Source organism: Opisthocomus hoazin, chromosome 5 (assembly GCF_030867145.1).
Source record: "Opisthocomus hoazin isolate bOpiHoa1 chromosome 5, bOpiHoa1.hap1, whole genome shotgun sequence".
NCBI lineage: Eukaryota > Metazoa > Chordata > Aves > Opisthocomiformes > Opisthocomidae > Opisthocomus > Opisthocomus hoazin.
Window position 1 is genome coordinate 8,218,676 of NC_134418.1, and position 12,382 is coordinate 8,231,057.

The 12,382-nt window shown below is 39.3% G+C and overlaps 1 protein-coding gene across 9 annotated transcripts in view; it reads right to left on the minus strand.

Annotated features, from left to right (window-relative positions):
• Positions 1 to 12,382, minus strand: part of CTBP1 (C-terminal binding protein 1) — a 250,777-nt gene that overhangs the window by 19,845 nt on the left and 218,550 nt on the right. For all 9 annotated transcript variants that reach the window (XM_075420337.1, XM_075420335.1, XM_075420344.1 and 6 more), the window contains 2 exons: positions 6,226 to 6,370; positions 2,030 to 2,236 (listed from right to left, as the gene is read on the minus strand). In XM_075420337.1, the coding sequence (XP_075276452.1) occupies positions 2,030 to 2,236; positions 6,226 to 6,370 (352 nt within the window). The remainder of the gene's footprint in view (positions 1 to 2,029; positions 2,237 to 6,225; positions 6,371 to 12,382) is intronic.

Below are 12,382 nucleotides of genomic sequence, written 5' to 3' on the forward strand. Positions count from 1 at the left end.
ACAGAGTCAGAGAAAAGCAGGACTTAGTAACAGATGCTCAGAATTGGCTGTTTTGTGTGCAATACATTCACTTCATAGCCTCTTAGTGGTTCCTCACTTCTGACGTTGACATGTCTAACTAATAAAACAGTAACTTGACATGGGAAGAGGCCACTAACAGAGAAACTTAATCTAAGGGCACCAGTCTGTCGAAGGTGGCTGTAAACACACATTTTAGTCCAAAACTAGAGACAGGTAGCCTCTTGCAGTGGTCTGTAATAGAAAACAGTGTACATAACAGCCTAAGTGCCAGAAGTTCTCCAATGTGAAGTCTAGTACAGCCCTATTTCCGTATCTAAGATTACATTTTCATTCTTCATCAATACATAGCTGCACAGGGGTTTATTAGAACAGGTCAGAATCAGAATGTTGTGCCTATTCACATACATGCACATAAACAAAGAGTGGAAGTTTTCAAAACTGACTTTGAAACTTGATTTTACCTGAAATTATTAATATTCTATTGTAGGAAAAGAAATAGGAACAATAAAAGGCTAGAGAAAACTACTGGTTAATAAGTGTAACAAATGCGTACCTCCAAAATCAGATTTTACTAGCCTTTTAATGTATCATACACACCAAAGGCTTGCTTTTTAAAAATAAACCCCAAACCGAGCGTTTTACATAGCTTTCAACACATCCTGTCAACCCGAATATCCATTTGTTTCTCTATACTTTTCAATCATTCACAACAAAAACAACACACACAAAATTCACTTAAGGAAGTCAATAATAAATGACTTTTTTTCTAATCTCTGTCTGGAATCTGTACAATACAAAAAACCCAATGCCAACAGGACAGATATCTCCAGCAAATACGCACACAGCATGTGAGCCAAGGCTGAAGTTTCAAAAACTACGTATGCATTTCCACTTTTAAAACACTGCAGGTGATCGTCTATTACTTATGTACAGATACTGTGGCTGTGAGTGCAATAATCACTGTGTGTTTAAATGAGGTGCATAATGTATAGATTTGAGAAAGCAACTTCACGACTAACTTCTTCAAAGTTGTGTTTTAAAGGCAGTTTTTCGACTATGAAGCTGTTTTTGCTGCCTTGCATACCCATTTAAATGAGTACTATGTAATGCCAGGCTATTTTCAGCTTCCAAAAGCAAGAGTTCGTGGCTTGAGTTATTTGACAGCAATGCGTAACTGGAACACTCATTTAAGTATGATGCCTTGTTGTCAAAATCATATTACTAATTCCTGTGGATGAATACCACAGCAATTACATCCACAGTCTATCAGATCTTTTATAAGACAAGCACATGACTGAATAATTTCTATATAGAAACTGACTTGCTTGCTTTTCTTCTCTACTTCTGTAACAGACAGTAATTAATTCATCTCAAGCAAGCCTGTCCATCTGTTAGATACTGCAGCATATTTAGGGCCGTTCAGAGAGGTAAGTAGGTGATTTTATTAGGAAACATTTCAAACTTTCTGGCATATATTTTTCCTTTCATTTGAGCTGAAATACAAATTCAGATGCTGCCCAACCAAACGCACGAAAAAACTGCTCTGCAGGCTGTTACTGCAGCAAAGACTTTTCAGATATGCTGAAAACACTAACAGGAAAAAAGCACCAACAGGCCCAGATATGACAATGGACGAGAAATATGACATACACATGCGACATTGAGTTGAGGTAGCAGGATTCTTGTCCTGGAAAAGAGAAGCGATGGTGTGTCCTCCTCTTACACCCAGCGTGCCTGACACCAGCCAATACGACAGCAGAATGATGTACAGAAGGCTCACAGAATTCAGAGTATCAGCAACAAACCAAAGCTGTCTGAGGGAAACGATTACGTCCAAGGGGAAAACTTCTGAGGCACATAAGCATCAGGAGTGAAGCGGTGTTATACAAAATGCTTCACATGGAAAGGAGCGAACTAAGCGTTCTATTTTTACAGCTTAAATCTTCACCTCTTTTTTTTAAAGCAAAGAAGGTGAGGAGCATTAAACCACCTCTCCGAGCCAACATACCTAATCCAATAATGCCCAAGGTCTCCCCTCTGATCCTGGCAGCTCCAGAAGCCACTTCCCGAATCTGCTCAACGCTTTGTACTCTTGTGCCTTCCCGCAAAGCCTGGTGAAGCCAGGTGGTTCGCCTGTACAGGTTCAGAATGTGGCACATGGTAGAATCTGCTGTTTCTTCTACTGAGGCAGCTGGCACATTACACACTGCGATTCCTGCAAAGAAAGGGGGGAAAGGATACCAGTTGCCAAATGCTTCTTACTTTTTTTCATTTAACAGCAATTCACAAGTATGATGTTTAAATTTACAGATATTTCAACACCTGTTTTGCACAAACACGAAGGTTCTGACTGTACCAGCAGACAGAATACTCAACGTAACAGTTGAAAAATACATGCATACTTTTTTTTTCTGATTTTTTATTACTATTTATTGTGTTTGCAAACTAAGGCAAATAGTAAACAGACCAGTGAAACCACAAAAAGAAAGTACTGAAGATGTCAGGTACTTTGGAACACAAGTCGAGGTCTCAGTATGCATTTCACAGGCACACTGAGCTAGGTGTTTTGAACAGCAGAGAAATATGCCTTGCTCTCAACAGGGCAGTTAATGATCATTGTTTAGATTTAACTGCTTGAGTTAGCTTTTCACCACTGAGCAGATACCCTCCCAAAAGCTATCTATACAAGTTCTAAAAAAGATAAAATAGTTTATGATGACAAAACTCTTATAAAGCCCTCACAGGATGACTATTCGTATTTCCAATTCATGTATGGGTAATCATGACGCAGGGAGGGACAATTTGTTTCGTGTCGCACACGGGTTTGTGGAATTACAACAAACAGAATCCAAGCCCTTTCCTGGTCCTTCAAATTAAAGAGAAATTCATCTAACTGTCAACAGGAAAATCTAAAATCTGTGTCTGCACAGCATGTAAAGATAATGCAAAAGTAAGTCCATGTTCCTAATAGCTGAGAAGTTACTAGTTGGAAAGGGCATAACATCAAGAAGCTAAAGGACTGTTCTAGATTTCCCCAGACAATTGTGGAAGGTGGGTTGATTCAAGACTCACAACATTCCTTCTTTACTTCAAAGAAGAGATCAGGCAACAAGCGACTGCAATTGCATGCAAGTTATCCTTCTGCTTTTTACCTTCCAGTGCTCAATGTACAGCAGTTAAGGAAAATGTTTACTTGAAAAAGTTTGTGTCCTTTTTGACTTGCCTCTCCTCACTCTTTCTGTTTACTACATGTTCTCTCTGCAATCATCAACTCCCACAAATGTTTGTCTCTCAGTTCTGCTGACTGAGATCACAAACAGTACACACTACAATTTCACAGTGGAGAAAAAAAGCATTTTGTGTACTAGAAAACACCCTAATACTGTTTTCACTGTCTAGTTGTTTATCTTTTTACATAAATAAATATTCAATGAGTCCTCAGCTAACACCAGTATATCTTACGAAGCACTGAAGAAAAAAACCTCTCTTCAATAATAGTAATAATAGTAATCTGACAAATAATAAGCTCATACTGTATTTATCTAAGTTTTACATTCAAATGTACTCATTCTGCTGCCCAATACTATTTTACAGCTTCCTTTAGATCAGTAAAAGCCAACATAAGGAACCCGCAGAATTATTTTTCTTTTCTCTGCTGTATAGTGTCTGCTGAGTCACTGTTCTTAGACTTACACAAAGATAAAACAGCATCATTTGCTGGAATATTCATCTTGGCATCCTGCTAACTTCAATGGTTGTATGAAACTCACATTTTTTTTAACATGAAAAAAATACTGCGAGTGGGGGTAGAAGTACAAGACTGAAAAGTAACATCCTTTTAGGTGCATCATATTAAACAGCTGCATTTGTTCATACAGAAAATGCTTTTCATGGAGCAAAAACGCAGGTTTTAGATAGAAAAACAAATTAAATAAGTTTGTCTCCAGATAGCTGGCATCAACAAAATAATGCTTTAAAAAGAGCTTAGGAAGATATATTACATATTTAAGAAGAGAAATAAGGAATTTAACTCACCTTATACCCTTCTCCCTAACAGGTTTCCTTTGGAAACCTGGGGGAGAAGAGTCATATAATTTCTCTCCTAAACTGTAGGTATTTCTTTTTCCCTACTTCCCCCCAACTTTAAAAACAGCTTATTTCTGAAAGGCAGACACATGGTGAACTACAAAAAGCAGCAAGAGAGACAAGGAAATGAAGAGATGAGACATTTCCCATAGGAAAAGATGGCACTCTCTTATCTCATATTCATCTCTTCTGCACTGGCTTTGCTCTTCCCTTTTCCCACCACTTTCAGTGATCTTGTGCATACGTTCAATGCTGAAAAACTCAGGAGCCAGCTGGCATCAACCTGGACTCCCACTTCACTTGCATCCAGCTACACTCTCAACTTGTATGTATTTTCTAGTCAACAACTAACAAACTGGAGAAAAAGTAGATCAGATCTTAAATATTTTATCCAAGAAATATCTGTTTTCATGCATTTCAAGAAGAGTAAAAGTGTTAACATGAAAACAATACTTAACGGGAAAAGCTGGTAACAACCGCATCAGCCAGCTCTCTGAAAAGTAACACCAAAGTTACCACAGAAGTTCAGGAACATGTCATACTTTAAGGTCTAACTCTTCACTGTATTTCAAGAGTGAATCCAAGCTTTTTACAAAGAGCAATTGAGTCTTGTGTTACCTCTTCGTGTATTATTTTTACTAGTTCAACAAATGGAAAGTCATTTGTAGTGCTGTAATTAGTGGTGACTTAGTATTTAATTCCAGCCATTTCACTCTAACGACTAAAATCAGAGATGATACACTGTGAGCCTTCCAGCATTTACTGGCTGTTGACAGAGTGGACAGTTCTATTTCATAAATACTGGAATGCACAAAGGCGATGGATCCTGACTGTATAACTCAGTCTAAGCACAACATAGGACCGAATTATTAGGAATGCGGCCATTTAGCATTTCATACAAATGAGAATGTCCCAAACTGCTGTACTCCGGCTTGAAGAATTACGCAGATACATTAAGAGCATAAACTTGGGTTATCATCCAGCATGGAGACTTGCAAAAAGAGCCAACCAACTTGCAAAGATTTTCCTCTTATCAGGGATTCTCTGCGCAAAGCAGACTTTGACTGGTCGGGGCCTTTGATCTGTTCCCAGGTTTTGGCATTTGATCTAGGATTTTACCCCAGGCCAATCTCTACTTACATACGTGTTTGCTGGGGCTCGCAACGCACGCACCTAACTGTGGCACTAGTTACAATACATAGGAACACAGCCTTGCACGCTTTCAGACATGGTATGTCCTTTACAGAAACTCACACAGAAGCTGTTTGCCTCTGCCTGCTGTGCAAACTACACAGCCATTAGAAACAGGTGAATATTTTACTATCCTTTACTGATAAACAGACCATATTACAGCTCCTCACTACATCAGTGGGGTTGTTACTAGGACTAAGCACTGTCACGCTGGAAGTAAACGTTTCCAAGATCTTCCCAGAGCATAATGGGAAACACACCTGGTCACCTCAACCTTAGAAAACAAATGAAGAAATTGTAGACACTTATTCTGAGTGGTAGTTTGACTGTAGATAATAGGTAAGAGATGGTTTATCCTAAAATAAGAAAAATACAAACCAGGCTGTTGTTTTTTTACACTGAAACACTAAGTACCATCTCTTCATGGTTCCAGTGTCTGAATCTATTCTGAAGCAGCAACAACCAATTCTCCTATAAAAATGGTATTTCTGTTTTATGGAGTGATTTAGTACTAAATCTCATGCATCATAAATAAGTCTCAGACAGTTGATAATGATCTCATTTTTTATTCAAACAGAAGCACTATGCCATGCTGATGGAATTATATTTTGCAATTGGATTACAGTAGTAGTAGTTAAAATACACAATTGGGGTAAAAATGAAAGAGATGAAAAATTACGGCCTTGTTTCTTGGGTTTACACTGAACAGGCAGACTGTCACCCTGTCACAAAGCTGTTAATATTATCACTTAATTAACTAATGCTAATAGCTCCACAATCATTTTTAAACACTTTGTTGAGAAAATTATACAGCTTATACACTATGTTAGTATAAATTTCACAGAAAACATTAATGCAAAGACTTAGAAGATATCAGATTTCTGGAGGCAACTGTAAGATGTAAAATAATGTCTTTAATAGTCATACCTAAATCTCCAGCAGATTTGATGTCAATATTATCAAAACCACTGCCAATCCGGACAATTATTCGAAGTGCTTTAAATTTCTCCAGGTCTTCTCGTGTTAAAGTGATAGTGTGATACATCAGTGCACCCACTGCTTCATTTAGTACCTACAAAAAAAATGGGAAAAAAACCACTTTTTTTTTTCTTTCATAGGATCTCAGCTTAATCACATATACATATTTTCAGGTATAAAAAGACTGTGAAAGCATTAAATCCAGGTCTTTTGTTTTAAAGGTTATTTCTCCAAATATCTTCCAGCCTCTTGTTCGCCTTTTTCATCTGATGTATCCATTCTAGCATGACGAGATTAGCTTTAGAAGAACTAAGTGACCTATATTTGTGTTCTCATTAAGAGGGAAAAGTCTTCAGTTTTCACAGGAGATGCTCTGCAATACTGGACCCTAAGTACAAGTATCACTGGACTGCATCTGCCCATGCAGATGAAACACAAGATGGAGCAAGCACTCACTTCAAACAGTAAGTATTTTTATGCTTAGGCAGCTGACATTCGGTTTTGAATGGACTCACAGAGGAATAGCTCTTCACCATACACGCAGTGGTACACGCATTCACTGTGCTATTAAACCACTTGACACCTGAATAGAAAACATTCAGTAATCATTACAAAACTCTTGGGCAACAGAGACTTCAATCTGTCAATTCATACACAAGAACAAAGTGTTTGCCTCGTAGTTTACTGATACTGCAACTGTCGAAGCTCTCACTGATGGAAAACTGGATGTCATATAAATTGGTGGAACCGAGATGCCAGACTAGACATTATCCAGCAGCAACACCACCTCTAAGAAATAAACTGTACCAAGGCAAAAATGTTGCTAAAGAAAAAACCTTGAGTACAAAAAAACCAAAAATAAATTGTCAGGGTCTGAAAGGTCTGAATATCTTTCAAATTATGCTAGAGTGCATCCAGCCTACTCAACAAAGGTTATGAGGAAAGGCTGTGGAGGAGGGGAAGGGAGCCTACAGCTCCACGCCCAGCAGATTCAAACTCTGCTACCAAACCAGCAGTGACACTGCACCCCGCACAGCTGATACAAGCTTGTTGTTCAGAAAGCAGAAAATATTTTCCTCCCTTTATATGCAAATTGGACGGTTTCACTTCTTCAAAACACTGCTATTTCCACCTTGAATGTACTACCTAATATCTTAATCGTTCTACAAGATACAAAAACACACACAAATCTTTTCAACATCTAAGCTAGCAGTAACGACTTCAAGAGGCTCCTATGACGCACTTCACATAGAAGTTCTGCAAAGGCTCTAAATTTCTCATTCAATAGACTTTTGGGTCTGGTACACTTACAGACACTGTCATGAGTTATTTTTGCTCATATGAGCATTTTCTAGGGTACCGCAAGAACAGCAACAATAATCAACATCAACATAAAATCATTTTAAAAAGCTATTGCAGCAAAACAGTCTTGCACACAGAGGATTACAACTGCTGGAACTCAAGATCTGTAACAGTAATTTTAAAAGTTAAAATACATGAAGGAAAATTTTAAAAGATAATAAAACCAAACTCCATAAAAAAAGAAAGAAAACAGCTTCTTACTGCATACTTCACAAAATGATTTATGCTATTTCAACAGGTGTTTCTGGACTGAAAATCCCAGTTCTAAGTCAGATAAAGGCCAGAATCCACTGAGCAGAATCTGGATCTACTTGTAGTAGTAAGAACTGCAAAAAAAATACAAATTACACATCCTTAAAGAATTCGGCTACAACATAATTCACAGAACAGCTGTAGGCTCTGAGAGCCTATCTGGAGTCCTGCGTCCAGCTCTGGAGCCCTCAGCACAGGACAGACCTGGACCTGTTGGAGCGGGGCCAGAGGAGGCCCCAGCAATGCTCAGAGGGCTGGAACCCCTCTGCTGGGAGGAAAGGCTGGGAGCGCTGGGGCTGTTCAGCCTGGAGAAGGGAAGGCTCCAGGGAGACCTTATTGCAGCCTTTCAGTACTTAGAGGGGGCTTGTAAGAACGCTGGAGAGGGACTTCTGACATGGGCATGTAGTGACTGGACAAGGGGTGATGGTTTTAAACTAAAAGAGGGTCGATTTAGACTGGATATAGGGAAGAAATTTTTTACACTGAGGGTGGTGGAACATTGCCACAGGTTGCCCGGAGAGGTGGTCGATGCCCCATCCCTGGAAACGTTCCAGGTCAGGTTGGACAGGGCTCCGAGCAACATGATCCAGTTGAAGATGTCCCTGCTTATTGCAGGGGGGGTGGGCTAGATGACCTCTAAAGGTCTCTTCGAACCCTAACTATTCTATGATCTTATACACACACAAAACTCCTTGATTTTAATGGTACAAGCACATCCTTTGGAGATTACATCTAGCAGTCACTAATAAAAGACTGCGCTCATCAGTACGTGTTTCCTTGAGCTGCTACACAGGATTAAAAGAAATATCAAAACAGTTCGTTAGTTCTGCTTTCTACAGTAACATTACAGTTGGTATGGCCCAAGTCAAGGCCTGGGGCAGTCCACACAAGAAACAGTCCCTGTTCTAACCTGAGTGCTCATCCAAAATACACTTAAGGGTTTTTTGTGCCCTTAATTCCTAAAAGAAAATCTTCCAAAACCGCACAGCTCAAACGATATGGAAATTTCTTCTGATTTCCAGTCTAACTTTATTCACAGACCATTTGCTCTGGCGCCAGTGTTGCCCATTTGCTTAAATCATACTTTATCTCCTTGGTGTTTACAATCCAAACATATTTATAGACAATGATCATATCCCCTCTCAGCATGTTTGGCTAGACTTCACAAGCCTAGTGCTTCTAGGCTTGTTTAGGACAATCTCCTTCTACTCCCTTGACCAGTCTAACACTTCTCCACTGTGCTTAAAGAAGTCTAAGGTCAACCTTTCTGTGGGTGATCACAGCAGCAGCCAGCATGCTACTGGAGGTTCCCCTCCCCACTGAGTTACACCAACACTAGCACTGTCAGCAGCAGTACATGTGCTGGAAATCTCTCCCAGTGAAGCCTCACATGATGCGTGATGTTTCTGCATGGCCAATGTCACACTGCCAGCTGGTCCTTTGACTAACAGGTAAATCTGAATCCTTCTCCCTGAAGCATGTGTTTCTGTCACACTCCCAAGTTTACAGGAGGACTTCTTTCTCCCAGTCACATCACTTGTTACTGCAAGCTCAAGGTCTTCAAGTTCTTTACGATAGCCTGGTCCTCTCCAAGTAGACTGTCCTCCATTCTCGGTTTTATCACATCCATCTCCACTCCCGCCACAGTTGTTCTAGATGGTTGCGACATAGGAGAAAACTTCCTCTGCTTAAGGGCAAATACCTGTTGCTTAAAACTTACGATGACCCACCTACGGCTCACATCACAGCCAGCCCCTTCTTTCCCTCCTCTCCAAGACTGGAAAGGGCCAATATTGTGTGGTTTTGTATGTACAGACAGAGAGCTGCCACTACTTTAAGGACTGCATTAAATAGGGGCTAAAAGACAGGTGAAGTAGCTCAGAAATTTATGTTTTAAAATCAGTGTTTCACTTGGAAAGCAGCTTTTCACTTCATAATCATGCATATTTTATTAACTCAGCCAGTCAAGAGCCAGTCAAGACTGTAATTTGGATAAGAACGTCAGTCTGGCCCATTACACTACATTTTTGGGCCCATCGAGGTTACGGCTTGGCACTAGGAGGAGATGGAAAAGTATTGGGAAGCTTGTGAATGTGTTCAATAAAAGGAAAAATATTTCTCAGCTATGGCTCAATGCTGACACTAGCCATTTCCACAGGCAGTTATTTACCCATCATATGGGCTACGGAACAAACAGATGCAAATGAAAAAATCTCTTAAAATTTTCTTTTTAGCATTTGAGCCTCTTCTACAATTATGGACTAGTTTGCAAGGAAATGTATTGCCAAAAATGTTAATGTTTTGTGACTGTGCATTACTTCACATTGATTTGATAATTACGCTACTGCTTTTTGCAACTGGCCACGTGACTGAAGTATGCCAAAACCGCAGAAAATAACAGCAGAAAATCTAAAGTTAGAAACATTCAGCATTGATGAATGTCAGTAATGCCATTTAAAGATTTTTTTAGAAAAATAAAGTTTCTGTATTTTTGAATTATTTCTATGAATTATATTTTCAGTCATTACATACACTAAATGCACGCAAGAAAGACTGACAAGCTTGTCAATGAATAAAATCTAAACTCGAACTAAATTCGAGAAGAACACATGAATCTGAAATCCAGCATAAATGAAACAGTTCTGGAAAAAGAAATAATCCTTAGAAAAAAATAACTGCATAGGAGTAATTTACTGCTCACTTAACAGAAGCACACCCAGTGGGGGATGCACTATGTACTCTAGGACTATACGTGTGGTTCCCCCCTTCCCATCGGTTTCCGTAATGAACTTGATTAATATGACATTCACCAAATTCTAGTACAACAATTTTATTATAGAAATATCAACTGGTGTCAGCTTGATTGAGATACACTTTCAACAAGCAAGCTAGAAATTTCAGATCAGCGCAAACATGTGGCAGTCAGACCATGCTCTTTCACAATCCCTTGCGAGGAAAGGCAACGGGCAAAATTTGACAGAGAACAAGCAGAGCTAGCCCCGTACCTCCAACAGCCACTCCTGCATTCATCAGACTACAGCTGGGCTTTTTGGGAAGAAAGGATCTGAGATAAAAGCTGAAACACAGCATAGGAGTTGGCTTCCTTCTGTTACCAAATGGTTACACAGCCCATCTGCCCAATTTTTATGCCTTCAGACTTACTTCCAGGCAAAGCTACAGCACGCTGCTTGTTGAAAGCTTTTTTCGTACCCTCTTCAGTGAGCTGACATCCGTTCCAATCACTGCTCGCACAGGTCATTCTGCTACTGTGCGACCTCAAAATGACCACTCTGCTTTCACAACATGCCAGGTCTCCAAGGCTCTTGGAGAACACAGGACATTGTAGTAGGATACATCTCTATTTCAAAGAATTTAACAGATCGTAAGTACTGAATATTGAAAGTTGAAAACCTTTTTAAACATCTTCCTATCTATTTTTTTCACCTTATTTCAGCACCAATCTATTTTAGCCGTCATGCCAAATGTCACATAGTCACCCTTGCAACACACATGCCTTGTATTATTTGGGGAAGAACTCTTAGCATCTTGTTTACTTTTTAAGAAAAGCATAAACATATCGTAACATGCTAAGAATAGAACAGCAAGGCCTCCTCTTCTTTGGTCATCTACACTACTAGACTTCACCATGAGCGACTGATTGCAGAGGCTTGCAGATCAAATCTAGAGTACAGAAACATAACACAGCATGTAAAATGCCAAACTACTTCCATGCCGAGACAGAACATATTCATAAACTACATATTGAATATGACAATATATCATAGTTTAAAAAAAATATTTCTAGAAAATCATCACTAGAAAGTGCTATATTTCATCTGGTTCTGGGAACTACAGGGTATTACATTTCTTGAAGTCTGATGTGTCATCTCAAAAAAAAATATGTTCCACTGTTTTGCACATTTGGGTGGAAAAAGTGTAATTTACCTAAGCCGGGTAGGCTTTGCATTATTTGACTTGCAAAAAGCAGCTATGCATCAAATTTGTTATCAATAGTCTGCCACACAGGGAAAGGCTGCAGCAGGCTTGTAGCTGCTCTCAAAACCTCCCTACAACATCAAAGGGTCCATGTGAAACTAACGCCAATAAAACTGAGAAGCCAATGTGCTCAAACAATATTTAGTAGGTCTCCAAAACTCTGCTAGTTTATGCTGCTTTTTGCAAGTTCCTGTCTCTCTTTATGAGACTATCAGCTCGACGCTAGGTTCCCAAGATCCGCAGCGCTGCCCTACCCGTTTCAAGGCATGCACTTTGTTCAGCCAGGATACTATCTTGTATAGACCCTAAATATTAATACTTAAGTTTATACTGTATATAAATATGAATAAGTATAAACATTTTATACAATCATAAACAAACCTACTTGCAGGCTCCTGAAAACACACTCTCTAAAAACCTCTATGTCCACACACTGTATAAACTACATACATATACATAAGTGACATATATGATAGTGTATTGCTAGTCTTTTTAA